A 16,809-nucleotide genomic window follows, 5' to 3' on the forward strand; every position below is an offset into this window, starting at 1 on the left:
TGTTGTTTTTTGGATTTTCAGGAGGCCCTGGACTAGGTGCCACACAAAGCTGCTTTACAAGATGAGTGCCCAGTCTTCTGTACTAGCATGGATAGAAGATTGGCTGACTGGCAGGAGGCAGGGTGGAAATGAAGGGATTTTTTTTAGTTGGCTGCTGTGCATAGTGGTGTGCCACAGGGTTTCATGTTGGGACCGTTTCTTTTCACGTTATATGTCAATGATTTCTGTGGTTTTTTTGGCAAAATTTGTGGACAGATTCCAGTGGGTGGTGAATCTGTGGAATTTAGTGCCAGATATCTCGGCAGGCCAAGCCATTGGGTATATTTTTACGGTAGAGGCTAATAGTTCTTGATTAATTAGTGTCAAAGGTTACAGGAGAAGGCAAGAGAATGGGGTTGAAGGGTAATGAATCAGCCATGATTGAATGGTGGAGCAGACTCAATGGGCTGAATGGCCCAATTCAGCTCCTATGTCTTATGGTCTAATGTAAGAAGGCTAGTAGTAGAAGGGTTTTATTCTGGCTAGGAGTGCATGAATAATGATTTGCAGAGGTTGATGCTGGGGTTTCTGTTTATATACAAGTTACATGAATGAAAAGGGGATGGGTGAGTGATATATTAGTGGAATTGTGGACAGTGTTATAGGGCTGTTGAAGGTTATAGCAACATATCGATCAGTTACAGGTATTGGCAGAGAAATGGCAATAGAATTTCATCCAAGTTAGTGTAAGGTAGTGCATTTGGGGAGATCAAATGTAAGGGGGAAAGCCTGAAGTTAATGACAGGATCTCCAGCGGCATTAATGTACACAGCACAAAATGGTGGAGATGTGTGGCATGCATGGAAAAGAGTAAAGAGTCGATGGTAAAAAGTTATGGAAAACTTGCCTTCATTGTGCATTGAACATGAGAGTCAGGAACTTTTACAGCAGCTTTATAAAAGTTTTGATTAGGCTGCCCTTGGGATATTGTGTGCCATTTTATTTATTGAGATGCAGCATGAGCAGGTCCTTCGAGCTCTGCAAGCTGCTCCGCCCAGTAATCCCTGATTTAATTCGAGCCTAATCACGGGACAGTTTGCGATTACCAGTTAACCTACCAGTTAGTACGTCTTTGGATTGTGGGAGGAAACTAGAGCACCTAGGGGAAACCCACATGGTCATGGGAAGAACGTTAAAACTCCTTGCAGACAGCGGCAGGAATTGAACCCAGGTTGCTGGCACTGTAAAGAGTGTGCTAACACGAAGGTACTCTGGTGTCCCAATTTTGATTGCCACATTGCAGGAAGGATATGGAGGCTTTGGAAAGGGTGCAGAAGAGATTACACCCAGTGCTGGCAGAATCAGAAAGTATGTGCTATAAGGAAAGGTTGGACAAATTTGGGTTGGGCTGAGGGGCAATCTTATTAAATTTTTAGATTGAGAGGCACAGTCAGTATCTTTTTCCTGTGGTAGAAATGCTGGCAGCGGAGGGGTTTGTGGAAGTGGCTATTAGGAAAGGCACATTAATATGGAGGGATAATGGGTTATGTACAGGCAAAATTTTTAGTTTAGTTCTGCATCATGTTTGGTACAGACATTGTGAGCTGAAGGCTTCATCCTGTGCTGTTCAATGTACGAGGTTATGATTAGAGGTCATGGTTGATAATTTACTCTAGTATTTGGTTAAACTAGTGATTTTTGTTCTGTTTCAGAAACCTTGTAGGCTGTTGATCTAAGGGCTAGCTGAGGAAAAATTTAACAAATAATGAAATTGCTCACCAAAAGAAGGCCATGCTTTCAGTTGGGTCTCTGTAGGCCCTTTGTAAGAGTTGTTTGTCCTGATTTGCAGTCTTCCCTCCTTCCAACTTTGTAAAACTTTTCATATTTAAGAATTTATCTTATTTTCCCTTTGAAGGTTTTGACTGCAGTGTATGCATGTCAATAGGTAATGCAATTCAAATTCCAAACACTTATTAGAAAGTAGGAAGTTTTCTTCTTTGGATTATTTCTGATTAAACCCTTAAACCATTGGGGGGGAAATGTCTCTAAATCCTCCAAAGGTATCTTCTGAAATTAGACCAGATATTTCACATGTAATTGCTATCCTTCATACTTGGGATCATTTTTGTAGATTGCTTTATCCTCAAAATATTGCATTTCTAAAAAAAAAAATTGGTGCCTAGAATTAATGGTCATAATGCTTCAATCAGGTTGGTGTTTGATGTAGAATTTTCTATAAATGAATAATTTCCTTGCAGGAATGGGAAGTGAGCAAATGGTTTAATCTGATTAGCACCTTTCCAAACGTACTGCACTACTAAAATTAGTTATAAATTTAATTTTTACCCGTGTTTTAGTAGTCTCAATATTTGTATGAGGAAATGGGAAAGCCCTTGCATTAAGGATTTATTAATTTGTTTTATTTTCTTTTTTTAAAGCTATCTGTCTTTAGTGTCCTTCCATATTGTAGTTTGAGGCTTTCTGCCCTTTCATACATCAATAGCTTGGTTGTTGTACAGTCCAGAGCAAGAAGTTTTCTTCAGTAATAACTTGCAACTTCTACAGCTTTATTAGATAAATTCAATAAAATGCTTTGGCAGAGATTTCTACAGATTCATGTTTTGTACTGTGACATTCTTAGAGACCCCTGATGCTCCTTTGGATTTATACAACTTGCATTTAACTGTGCATAATAAGCTTCTGATGTGTGCAGGCAGAAAGATTAGGTTTAATTAAGCTAAGTCATTAGTTTAATTTGCACAGCATCGCAGGCTCAAGGGACCTGTTCCTTTGTACCTCTGTATGTTGTTAAATCTCCAACTCTGGATTTAAACTATGTAGTTGATTGAGGCAGATATGTCATGCCAACCTATTTTGTGAATGTAACTAAGAGACACTTGATTCTGGAAAAGGTTGCTATTTTACCTTCATCCTTTGCCACTGAATAGAACTTGCCAGAATTCTGCAAAGTAACTGAACTATTATGAATCTTGATGCAAATATGGGAGCTGCCGGAGTAACAGTCTGATGTTTGACTTTCATTGTGTAGGTGGTCACTCTGAAACCAGGAAGGATGATGCACGTGCTCAACTAATGAGGGAGGATCCAGACCTGGCTAAATGCTTTATAAAGACATTATTTGGTGTATTGTATGAAGTGTATAGTTCATCAGCTGGACCTGCTGTCAGACACAAGTGCCTTAGAGCAATTCTTAGAATAATTTATTTTGCTGATGCTGAACTTCTAAAGGACGTTCTAAAAAATCATGCTGTTTCCAGGTAGGTATTAACTGTAGACAGTTTTGAACTTCGCTATAATGTACACAACTTTTGAACATTTCGGAATTGAATATTGAACATTTGTGAAAAAACTAAGTAACCTGCTGTTGAGTTTTATCCATTTTATAAAAAAAGGAGGGCCAGTAATCAGAGATATAATTCCAATTTAATGGGCAAAATAAGCAGAGGTAACACGACCTAGGGGATAAGCAAGGAACAATTTATATACAAGTCAAATGGTGCTGTACTGGAGACATTAGATATCTGAAATAGAAGCTGTGTTGGAAACCCTTATCAGATAAAGCAGTATCTGTGGAGAGAAGCATTAAATGTATTCAGTATCCTTCATCAGAGGCAGTGGAGTTGCTGAAGTAGGCCAATACTTCAGGATGCTAATTTTCAGATTTGTGAAATCATTTGCAAAAAGAATAATGCCATTTTGTTTGGCTGTATTCTTGTGTGGTTGAGTGACAATTAAACTTGAACTATAAAAACTGGCATGATGGTGCTTGAATGTAGCTATTTCTTAACCTCAAAGTAACAGGAACTGATGATGTGTTTATTTCCTCTTCCTCCCCATATCCCACCACCAAAACCCAACAGCCACATCGCTTCCATGCTATCAAGTCAAGATTTCAAGATCGTAGTAGGAGCACTTCAGATGGCAGAGATTTTAATGCAGAAATTACCGGATATTTTCAGTGTTTATTTCAGAAGAGAAGGTGCAGAACTTTTTTATTGCATCTTGTGGGCTTTATTCATGGGACTAATTAGAGTAATGATCTTATTATTCTCGGGTTAAGCACTGTTTGATTTCTACTCTTTTCTGTAATTAAAATATGCAATTTTGAGTGAAATATAAAATAACTTCTGCATTTTGGTCACAGGTGTAATGCATCAAGTGAAAAATTTAGCGGAGTCTGAGACCCTATTGACCAGCCCTCCAAAGGCATGCAGTAGTGGGATCGCAAGTCTGGGCACAACAGCTACAATTAGCACAGCCACAGCTGCAAGCAATACCATTCCTGATCTCGGATCCCCCAGCTTCCAAAGTATGGATGACTCTTTGGATTTGAGCCCCCAGGGGTAAGTTTGAAGTTTCTGCTTTCAAGTAGCAAAACATTCTTGCATTCCAATCAAGTTGGAACTTAATTGGTTCACATAGATTAATGATACTTGATATTAAGTAGGTGAACTTAACAGGTTCTGCCTATTTTTAAAACCCTTCAATTTGGTTCTAAGCTTATTGAAAGCAACACATGGTGTGAAGCTTACACTGAGTTGCTGATGGTTGAATCCTCATTGTTTCTGTGTTCCATACTTTAAACAATCTATCCACAACAGGAAAGGTTTAGTATACGACTCTGACGGGCATCATGTAAATCTGAAGTGCAATTAATTGTTAACAGAGACACATGCTGCAAAACACCACCAGGTATTAAATTTTACTAAAGCTAATTGAGAAAATATTACAAGCCACTAATAAAACCTGTATGTTAAGGTTCTATTTTGTATCTCAAGACTACCTAACATTGTTTTTGATAAATAACAAACTATTCTGATCAGCGATGTGGGAGGTTAGAAACATCAACATTTAATTTTAATTTGTAGAAATAGACTAACATAAGCTAACAAAAATGTGCACACACAAATTCACCCTTAGATTCACATGTATAGTCAGCACTCTTTGCTGTGCAAATGACAGGCACATTCTTTAAGGAAAGTGGATTCTGTGTACTATATTTAAACTTTTAAGGGTGGCACAAGGTTCACCAGTTAATGTTTTTGGTGGAAATGCTCTGAGCGCCAGCCCAGACTCCATGTACGTTGAGTAAACACAAAGTGCGCTGCAGATGCTGTGGTCCTGATGCTGCCCGGCCTGCTGAGTTCATCCAGCTTTTTTGTACGTCCATGTACATTGAATTGCATTCCCAATGTTCAAAGTGCATTTATTGTCAAAGTATGTATACAGGCTTGAGATCAATCTTCTTGCAGGCACCCACAAAAACAAAGGAACAAAATAGAACCTGTTTTTTAAAAAAAACTCAAGGCCATCAAACAGCCAATGTGTGAAATAACAGTTTGTGCAAACAGTGAAAAGTAGACAAATAACAATAACCAGAGTCAGTTCAGCACTGAAGCATTCTGATCAAATTGCAGTCTAAAGCAGTAAACAAAAACACAAGAAATATGAACTATAACCATATAACAATCACAGCACGGAAACAGGCCATTCCGGCCCTCCTAGTCCGTGCTGAACTCTTAATCTCACCTAGTCCCACCTACCCGCACTCAGCCCATAACCCTCCACTCCTTTCCTGTCCATATACCTATCCAATTTTACCTTAAATGACACAACTGAACTGGCCTCTACTACTTCTACAGGAAGCTCATTCCACACAGCTATCACTCTCTGAGTAAAGAAATACCCCCTCGTGTTTCCCTTAAACTTTTGCCCCCTAACTCTCAAATCATGTCCTCTCGTTTGAATCTCCCCTACTCTCAATGGAAACAGCCTATTCACGTCAACTCTATCTATCCCTCTCAACATTTTAAATACCTCGATCAAATCCCCCCTCAACCTTCTACGCTCCAATGAATAGAGACCTAACTTGTTCAACCTTTCTCTGTAACTTAAGTGCTGAAACCCAGGTAACATCCTAGTAAATCGTCTCTGCACTCTCTCTAATTTATTGATATCTTTCCTATAATTTGGTGACCAGAACTGTACACAATATTCCAAATTTGGCCTTACCAATGCCTTGTACAATTTTAACATTACATCCCAACTTCTGTACTCAATGCTCTGATTTATAAAGGCCAGCGTTCCAAAAGCCTTCTTCACCACCCTATCTACATGAGACTCCACCTTCAGGGAACTATGCACTGTTATTCCTAGATCTCTCTGTTCCACTGCATTCCTCAATGCCCTACCATTTACCCTGTATGTTCTACTTGGATTATTCCTGCCAAAATGTAGAACCTCACACTTCTCAGCATTAAACTCCATCTGCCAACGTTCAGCCCATTCTTCTAACCGGCATAAATCTCCCTGCAAGCTTTGAAAACCCACCTCATTATCCACAACACCTCCTACCTTAGTATCATCAGCATACTTACTAATCCAATTTACCACCCCATCATCCAGATCATTTATGTATATTACAAACAACATTGGGCCCAAAACAGATCCCTGAGGCACCCCGCTAGTCACCGGCCTCCATCCCGATAAACAATTATCCACCACTACTCTCTGGCATCTCCCATCTAGCCACTGTTGAATCCATTTTATTACTCCAGCATTAATACCTAATGACTGAACCTTCTTAACTAACCTTCCATGTGGAACTTTGTCAAAGGCCTTGCTGAAGTCCATATAGACTACATCCACTGCCTTACCCTCGTCAACATTCCTCGTAACTACTTCAAAAAATTCAATAAGGTTTGTCAAACATGACCTTCCACGCACAAATCCATGCTGGCTACTCCTAATCAGATCCTGTCCAGCCAGATAATTATAAATACTATCTCTAAGAATACTTTCCATTAATTTACCCACCACTGATGTCAAACTGACAGGTCTATAATTGCCAGGCTTACTTCTAGAACCCTTTTTAAACAATGGAACCACATGAGCAATACGCCAATCCTCCGACACAATCCTCGTTTCTAATGACATCTGAAAGATCTCCGTCAGAGCTCCTGCTATCTCTACACAAACTTCCCTCAAGGTCCTGGGGAATATCCGGTCAGGACCCGGAGATTTATCCACTTTTAAATTTCTTAAAAGCGCCAGTACTTCCACCTCTTTAATTGTCATAGGTTCCATAACTTCCTTACTTGTTTCCCACACCTTACACCATTCAATATCCTTCTCCTTAGTGAATACCGAAGAGAAGAAATCGTTCAAAATCTCTCCCATCTCCCTCGGCTCCACACATAGCTGACCACCCTGATTCTCTAAGGGACCAATTTTATCCCTCACTATCCTCTTGCTTTTAATGTAACTGTAGAAGCCTTTCGGATTTACTTCCACCTTATTTGCCAAACCAAACTCGTAACTTCTTTTAGCTTTTCTAATCTCTTTCTTAAGTTTCCTTTTACATTCTTTATATTCCTCGAGCAATTCCTTTACTCCATGCTGCCTATATCTATTGTAGACATCCCTCTTTTTTCGAACCAAGTTTCTAATATCCCTTGAAAACCATGGCGCTTTCAAACCCTTAACCTTTCCTTTCAACCGAACGGGAACATAAAGATTCTGTACCCTCATAATTTCACCCTTAAATGACCTCCATTTCTCTATTACATCCTTCCCATAAAACAACTTGACCCAATCCACTCTCTCTAAATCCCTGCGCATCTCCTCAAAGTTGGCCTTTCTCCAATCAAAAATCTCAACTCTAGGTCCAGTCCTGTCCTTCTCCATAATTATATTGAAGCTAATGCAATTGTGATCACTGGACCCGAAGTGCTCCCCAACACATACATCTGTCAGCTGACCTATCGCATTCCCTAACAGGAGATCCAACACTGCCCCATCTCTAGTCGGTACTTCTATGTATTGTTGCAAAAAACTATCCTGCACACATTTCACAAACTCTAAACCATCCAGCCCTTTTACAGAATGAGCTTCCCAATCTATGTGTGGAAAATTAAAATCTCCCACAATCACCACCTTGTGTTTACTACAAATATCTGCTATCTCCTTACACATTTGCTCTTCCAACTCACGCTCCCCATTAGGTGGCCTATAATACTCTCCTATCAGTGTTACTACACCTTTCCCATTCCTCAATTCCACCCAAATAGCCTCCCTAGAGGAGCTCTGTAATCTATCCTTCCAAAGCACCGCCATAAGATTTTCTCGGACAAGCAATGCAACACCTCCTCCTCTGGCCCCTCCTACTCTATCACACCTGAAGCAACTAAATCCAGGAATATTTAGTTGCCAATCACACCCTTCCTGCAACCATGTTTCACTAATAGCTACAACATCATAATTCCAGGTATCAATCCACACTTTAAGCTCATCCACCTTTCTTACAATGCTCCTAGCATTAAAATAGATACATTTAAGATACTCTCCACCTCCTCCTCTCTTTTCATCCCTAGCAATGCATTCAAATTTATTATCCTTTTCTTTCTTCTCCCCTACAACTTCGGGCTGAGCGCATCCCTTCTCCATCACCTGCCTTTCCTCCCTCACACACTGTCTACTTACTTGCTCTACTGGTGAACTAACCTCCTCTCTCATAGTTTCCTCAAATTGATTTCCGCCCCCCCCCCCTCCCCCATCTTACTAGTTTAAAGTCTGCCCTGTAGCCCTAGCAAACCTCCCCGCTAGGATATTGGTCCCCCCAGGATTCAAGTGTAACCCGTCCTTCTTGAACAGGTCACGCCTGCCCCAGAAGAGGTCCCAATGATCCAGAAACTTGAATCCCTGCCCCCTGCTCCAATCCCTCAACCATGCATTCATCCTCCACCTAATTCCATTCCTACTCTCACTGTCGCGTGGCACAGGCAGTAATCCCGAGATTACTACCTTTGCGGTCCTTCTTAACTGCCTTCCTAACTCCCTGTACTCTCGTTTCAGGACCTCTTCCCCTTTCCTACCTATGTCATTGGTACCTACATGTACCACAACCTCTGGCTCCTCACCCTCCCACTTCAGGATATCTTGGACGCGATCAGAAACGTCCCGGACCCTGGCACCAGGGAGGCAAACTACCATCCGGGACTCCCGATCACCTCCACAGAACCGCCTGTCTGAACCCCTGACTATCGAGTCCCCTATTACTATGGTCCTCTTTCTTCTATCCCTACCCTTCTGAGCTACAGGGCCGTCCTCTGTGCCGGAGGCCCGGCCACTGTCACTTCCTCCAGGTAGGCTGTCCCCCCCAACAGTACTCAAACATGAGTACTTATTGTCAAGGGGTACAGCCACTGGGGTACTCTCTAGTACCTGTCCCTTCCCCTTCCTGACCGTGACCCACCTATCTGCCTCCCGTGGCCCCGGAGTGACCACCTGCCTGTAACTCCTCTCTATCACCTCCTCACTCTCCCTGACCAGGCGAAGGTCATCGAGCTGCAGCTCCAGTTCCCTAACTCGGTCCCTCAGGAGCTGCATAGTTAAAAGTGAGGCCACAACTGTGGAGCCCATCAGCCTGAAGGCTACGGGGCAACAACCACGCCTAAACCCCGCCTAAGACATCTGTACTTTCTGCCTGCCAGCAGACAGTACTGAACACCTATTTTCCCTTTCTCATCTTCAACAATTTTAATCATACTTGGTGCTTTAATTGGAGCAGAGTAATGGAGCCAGCTACAGGTTTTTCCGCCATTTGGTACTGTGTACAACCCATCACGCCCATAGTTACACTTAACTGTAGTGAATCCCCCGGAAGACTGCAGAAGTGCCAGATCACTTAGTCCACCCAAAGGTACATTCTTAAAAGGGAATTGTAGGCTGCAATCGCCCGCTGGTCAGAAGCAGTATGTTTAGAAGAGTATCCAATAGTTTTGTGATCTGTCTGCAAGATGTCACCTTTGGTCACTGGTGCCATCTTGCTGGCATTCTGTTCAACCAGTGAAGGCAAAGTGAATATATTACTGCTTTCGGAGTCAGTGTATTAACAGCTATAAGACAATAGACAGTAGGCGCAGGAGTAGGCCATTTGGCCCTTCTAGCCAGCACTGCCATTCACTGTGATCATGGCTGATCATACACAATCAGTACCCTGTTCCTCCCCTCTCTCCATATCCCTTGACCCCGCTATCTATAAGAGCTCTATCTAACTCTCTCTTGAATGCATCCAGAGACTTGGCCTCCACTGCCTTCTGGGGCAGAGCATTCCACATATCCACCACTCTCTGGGTGAAAAAGTTTTTCCGCATCTCTGTTCTAAATGGCCTACCCCTTATTCTTAAACTGAGGCTTCTAGTTCTGGACTCACCCATCAGCGGGAACATGCTTCCTGCCTCCAGTGTGTCCAATCCCTTAATAATCTTATATGTTTCAATCAGATCCCCTCTCATCCTTCTAAATTCCAGTGTATACAAGCCCAGTCGCTCCAATCTTTCAACATATGAAAGTCCTGCCATTCCGGGAATTAACCTTGTGAACCTACGCTGCACTCCCTCAATAGCAAGAATGTCCTTCCTCAAATTTGGAGACCAAAACTGCACACAATACTCCAAGTGGAGTCTCACCAGGACCCTGTACAGCTGCAGAAGGACCTCTTTACTCCTATACTCAATTCCTCTTGTTATAAAAGCCAGCATGCCATTAGCTTTCTTCACTGCCTGCTGTACCTGCATGGTTGCTTTCATTGACTGATGTACAAGATCACCTAGATCTGGTTGTACTTCCCCTTTTCCTAACTTGACTCCATTTAGATAGTAATCTGCCTTCCTGTTCTTTCCACCAAAGTGGATAACCTCACACTTATCCACATTAAACTGCATCTGCCATACATTTGCCCCCTCACCTAGCCTGTCCAAGTCACCCTGCATTCTCATAACATCCTCCTGACATTTCACACTGCCACCCAGCTTTGTGTCATCAGCAAATGTGCTAATGTTACTTTTAATTCCTTCATCTAAATCATTAATGTATATTGTAAACAGCTGCGGTCCCAGCACCGAACCTTGCGGTACCCCACTGGTCACAGCCTGCCATTCCGAAAGGGACCCGTTAATCACTACTTTGTTTCCTATCAGCCAGCCAATTTTCAATAAGACATAACTACTTTCTGTAATACTGGCAAAGACACTAAGGAAACAAGTGCGTCGGTATCTTGGCAAGCACCACGGAAGCTATTAACTGATGATCTGCTTCATTGCACTTGTAGTGGTTTACTATGATATTTTTCTGTTAAAAACGTGATTGTAAATGACATTTGATTCTTTCAGAAATGCATTGGAATTTTTGGGAATGCTGCCAGGGCCACTTACAGGAATTTTTTTTCCTTTCCAGACGATTAAGTGATGTCTTAAAGAGGAAAAGATTGCCAAAACGTGTAACCAGGAGGACAAAGTATTCACCTCCAAGAGATGATGATAAAATAGACAATCAAGGTATGTTTCTCAGAATACTGTGGTCTAATTATGAAAATGGCAATTTTATTTTGCTGTTACAGGTTGAGTACTCCTTATCCAAAATGCAAAAGGCTCAATTTTTTTTTTTAGCACTAGCATAATGTCACAAACGGAAAACTCCACAGGGTGCTGGGAAGGTTCCCAGATGATTCACAGGTCTCTGTGTACCACAGACAGTTCTGAGAAGTGACCTCATAGGTAATGAACAAAAGTTAATGAAAAATGGCGCATAAAGCGAAAAATGAACATCTCAATCATGTATTGTCAGAGTGAACGCATGGTGCTTAATGTTGTGATGATCATAAAACTAGCAAACATCCATAATGGTGAACTAAAAATTAAAGGCAATTATGAATATTCAACAGGCTGGCTGCAAAAGTTTAAGGAAAGGCACGGCATTAATTTTTTTTTTTAAAAATCTGTTGATCACAAAGCTGTAGAGAAATTTGCCAAGATCACTAATGAAAATCTCACCAGAAAAAGTCTACAATGCTGATTGTTCTTGTACCCTAAATTAAACTAAGCAAATGTTGTACAAATACAGTAATGCAACTTTTTCATCAAAACACTGCTTCATGGGTGGAGACTGAAAGGCTGCCTTTGTTGCTCATTAGATGATTTGGGTGTTCTGCTGTTGCTGCTTTTGTTATCCTGCACATTATGTTTTCATGATATTAATGGTATATAATTTTTACTGTTAAATATGTATGTGATGAACAAGTGTAAGACAAAGACTGCTTACTGGTAACACAAATTAAGAGATGGAAATGATGGCGATCCTTGGCTATAATTAAATATTCCAAACTCTGAAACTCCTCTGGTCCCAAGCACTTTGGATAAGGAGTACTCGCCTGTACTGTGTTCATAGTAACAAATATGGGGGTAAGCAATTCAGAATCGGGTTTAATATCACCAGCATATGTTGTGAGATTTGTTAACTTTGCAGCAGCAGTAGAATGCAATACATAATATAGGAACACATGATAATATAATGTACATGACAATTTTGAAGTAAGTGACTGGTTTTGAAGTTAGAGCCAAGGATTCTGAATTCTACTTTTGTAAATAGCACTTGCATTTGTGGGATTAACAGATGTGAAATATTCAGAACTGAAATCATTTTGCTGTTTATCCATTTAAAATGCTGCATAATTTTGCTTTCTACAATACATTTTCTAACTTGTCCACTTAACCAATCTACCTTGCATTTCATTTTCCCACCCAGCTTTGTCATCAAATATTTCATGAAATCATTATTTATTAATGAAATAGATGAGGACCTACAGAATGCCAATAATTTGCTAATATGCAAATAATGAATTTATTACCTTATTGCCCTTTAAACAATCCACAAAATGTTACTGCCAAACTTGCTAAGTGTTAGCACTATCCCATTGTTTGATATTATAGCATTTTTGTATAACATGTTATTAAATACAACTTGAAAATCCAAATTGCATGGAACTCTGTTCCATCCTGAAGTCCCAAGGTTTGTCATAAGACAAGAGCAGAATTAGACCATTCACCCCTTTGAATCTGCTCTGCCATTCCATCATGTCTGATCCCGGATTCCAAGTCATGTTTTGTTTATTTACATTGATTTTTTGTACTTAATTTTTGGCACTGCACAAGTCGTTAATAATGGATTCTTGCATTTTCCTGACAGTTGACCAGTGTATAAGATACATGAAAGATAGTAACTATATCAGTGACTGTTTTGCAAACTGTTTAAAGGTGTATTTTGAAAGTCAGTTTGTTAAATTCTAGCCAATCGTGTAATTTTTAATTCCAAAGACAAGACTTGTAACTTTGGTTTGTGCATGAGTTTTTTTGTCCCAGTACGGGTGGATTATGACTGGGTTGGGTTTATGAACTTGTTCATGTACTTCAGGGTATGCTGCAGGTTTACCGTCTTTGGGTAAGATATGAAAGCTGTATTAAAATTTATTTTAATCAGATCAAATAAGATTATTTTACACCAGATCACAATGTACTGCTGAAATGCTGGATATCGGTAGCAGTTTTGGTTGTACTTAAACAGATATTAAAATTGGGCTGCAGTGTTGTTGAGAGCACTGCATAATTTCATAACTTCACTAATTCATCTTTGAAGAGAAGTTTGAACTTTAGAAAATATCTCTGTGTGGAATCTTGTGCATCTTACTACCTTTTTACCAGCTTCTGTTTTTCTTACAGCAAAGAGCCCCACAGCTGCCCAGTCTCCCAAATCTTCCTTCCTTGCAAGTTTAAATCCAAAAACGTGGGGAAGGTTAAGTACACAGTCAAATAGCAACAATGCTGAACCAGCACGTACTGCCGGAGTAAGTGGCATTGCACGAGTCACCTCAAAGGACACAATGTCAAACAACAGGTATTACTCTATAAGAAATGTGCAGGAAACTTTAACTTTGTCTCAGATTGTATAGAGTTAAACATTTTAGTTTTAAGTTTGCTTTATTTGGAAGTTTGCTCAACAGTACTGTTATTGGCCAATTTAATTTGTATGGCATTAAGTTTATTAAAGTGAATGATGTGTATTACTTGGGTTCCAATCTGTAGTTACACCATGTGCATAATTGATAACTAGATGTTTAGTATATACTGTATAATAGCTGTTTTGATAGCTGTGAAATTTGCTTTCAAGCACAGAGTGTAGTTTCCTAAACCAGTGCCTCTTTTTCAGACATTCACTTATTTCAGTGCTGGAATGGCATTAATTCCCCAATTATTTAATGTTATTTGCTGTCCGAAATCAATATTACATAATCAAGCTTATCAATTGTATCTGAAATTTGTTTTGTCTGCAGTACAGAGCAAAGACATAAAATTCATTATAAATCACATAGTGCAAAAAAAGATACTTGTTCATGCAGCATGCAGAAAAATGAAGGTGGAGGGGAAAAAGTCATGGAGTATGAGTATTCAGCTCCTGGATTTCATCCTTAATGGTAGTAACAAGAAGAGGCTATGTCCCAAATGCTGAGTATCCTTAGTGATAGATGTGAGCTTCTTGATGCATTGCCTCTTAATGTTCTCAATGGTGGGGGAAGTTATACCTGTGAACTGCTGAGTTGACAACCCACTGCAGCCTACAGTGATCCTGTGCATTGTGCCTCCATACCAGGTTGAGATGTAGCCTGTCAGAATAATCTATATGGCATTGCTGTAGAAACTTGCAAGAGTCTCTGGTGACATACCACATCTCAAGCTTCAAACAAAGTAGAACTGCTGGTGTGCCACCTTTATTGGTGTATCATTGTGCTGGTCCTAGGACGGATTCTGAGATGTTGACGCCCGTGAACTTGATGCTGCTTGTCCTTTCCACAGCTGACCCCTCAATGACTGTTGTGTTCTCCTGACTTGTTTTGTTTCTGTCAATTCTAGTGTTGCATGAGCACTGTACATAAGTCCATGTACTAGCAGCTGGATCTTGTAAGAATATTCAGATGTCATTTATTACTGTAGCTTCTGAGGCAAATTTTATATAGGGGAAGTAAAGATGAAGCTATGTGACATTTTATTTTGTTGATTGTGTGGTACCTTGCAGATTTTCCATTTGTATTTTGAACAAACACTTGCCTTTCAGAGAGAAGATAAAGGTGTGGATAAAGGAACAAGCCCATAAATTTGTTGACCGTTACTTCACCTCAGAGAATGTGGATGCAAGTAATCCAGCACTGAATGTACTTCAGAGACTTTGCTCTGCCACTGAACAACTAAGTTTGCAGGTGTGAATCAATTTTTTTTTTGAAAACCACTAAATAATAATTTAGATTATGGATTGTAACTTAGAGATTTTAACTGGACATCTTGGTGTCTGGCATTCATATCACAGGTTGAATTCTTTATATAGTAAAACTGGGCTAAGTTGTTGTAATCTTTGGTCTCTGTCCTGGTTCCCCAACATAACATTGCTTAACAGGCAAGAATTGTCCTGTCATCTCGTTTCTCTTGACTGCAAGAGGTGTTGAACACTTTCCATCCTTTGTATAAAAAAAATCTATTACTTCAATTTAAACTTCTAATTAACTAGATGAGATGAAGATGGGTAGGAAAGTTGTAAAGAGGACACAAGACTACAGAGAGATTGATATTTTGAATGAATGGGCAAAGGTCTTGCATATAGATCATAATCGGGGGTGCAACTTTTATTTCATTAAAATGAAAAGTAAGCATATCTTTAAAAAAGAGTGCAGAGCTCTGAAACGGAGGGTTCTGGATGCCATAGAAGTGATTTGCAAAACTCTTTTATGCAGATTCGGCTAGTAATAGGAAAACGTAATTAGAAAATGAATGTAAGAATGGAGAGGTCATGCTTGGTTTTTTGAGGCTTGTATGTACTGGGCTACAAGAAATTTAGAAATAGAGGTTAATCACTTTATTTATAAGCCTCCCAAATGTTGGTAGGAATTCGTGTATTTGAAATCAAATGGATGTAGGATTTAAAAGGTTGCAATAGGTGATTATAACTTCCATAATATTGGCTATAAGTGCCTTGCTTCTAAGGGATCAGATGGAGGCAGGATTTGTAAAGTGTGTCCAAGAAAGTTCTCTGCAGCAATATGCAGATGCCCCTACTTGAGAAAAAAATGCGCTCAACTTCTGCTCAGGGAAAAATGCTGGGCAAGTGGATCACCTGCCAGTGCAGAAGCGCTTTGAGCCAGTAAACATAATTCAAAATTCTCTGAAGATTATTGGACTGGCCCTAAATTGGGGGAAGGCTAATCTCACTGGCATTAGACAGGAACTTTCAAAGTTGATTTGTGGGTAAAGGGATGTCTGGCAAGTGGGAGGTTATTAAAAGTGAGACAAAAAGAGTTCAGGGACAGCATGTATTTGTTGAAGTGAATGGGGATGATGGCAAAATTGGGGAACCTTGGCTGATGAGAGATATTAAGGAGATCTAATCAGGATAAAGGAGAGATTGTATGTGTGGTATAGGCAGCTGGGTTCAAGCAAGTCCCTTAAGAGTATGCGATGTTGGTATACACTGGCAGAAATTTGGAGGGAAAAGGGACTACGAAACTTTCTGATAAAAATCCTGGGAGTTCCTTTTAAGTAAACTACAAATAAAAGGATAGCTAGCGACAGTGGGTTTCCTTGAGGATTAATGTGGAAATCTATACGTGCAACAATGGGAAATGGACCAGTTCTTAAGTGAATACCTCATCTGTATTTTCTGTAGAGAAGGACATGGAAGCTATTGAGTCAATGCGGGCAGAATTTGTAAAGTCAGTATCCTGAAATGCATAAACATGGATAAATCCCCAAGGCCTGATGAGGTGTATTCTAGGGTATTATGGTTAGCAGGATGGTGGGGGGGGGCAGGAAGTTAAGATTGCCAGGGTCCTTGCAGGGCTTTGTAACAGTGGTCACCACTGGTGAAGTACCTGAAGGTTGAAAGGTAGCTAATATAAAGTAGTGTAGCATAGGTTTTCTAGGGAACTGCAGT

General features: G+C 40.2%; 1 protein-coding gene across 9 annotated transcripts in view; it reads left to right on the plus strand.

Moving 5' to 3' along the window:
* The window catches only part of trip12 (thyroid hormone receptor interactor 12), a 142,348-nt gene that overhangs the window by 79,808 nt on the left and 45,731 nt on the right, over nucleotides 1-16,809 (plus strand). For all 9 annotated transcript variants that reach the window (XM_073041471.1, XM_073041480.1, XM_073041472.1 and 6 more), the window contains 6 exons: nucleotides 3,029-3,257; nucleotides 3,861-3,979; nucleotides 4,145-4,343; nucleotides 11,236-11,336; nucleotides 13,554-13,728; nucleotides 14,944-15,085. In XM_073041471.1, the coding sequence (XP_072897572.1) occupies nucleotides 3,029-3,257; nucleotides 3,861-3,979; nucleotides 4,145-4,343; nucleotides 11,236-11,336; nucleotides 13,554-13,728; nucleotides 14,944-15,085 (965 nt within the window). The remainder of the gene's footprint in view (nucleotides 1-3,028; nucleotides 3,258-3,860; nucleotides 3,980-4,144; nucleotides 4,344-11,235; nucleotides 11,337-13,553; nucleotides 13,729-14,943; nucleotides 15,086-16,809) is intronic.

This window comes from Hemitrygon akajei, chromosome 3 (genome assembly GCF_048418815.1).
Source record: "Hemitrygon akajei chromosome 3, sHemAka1.3, whole genome shotgun sequence".
NCBI classification, from domain to species: Eukaryota; Metazoa; Chordata; class Chondrichthyes; order Myliobatiformes; family Dasyatidae; genus Hemitrygon; species Hemitrygon akajei.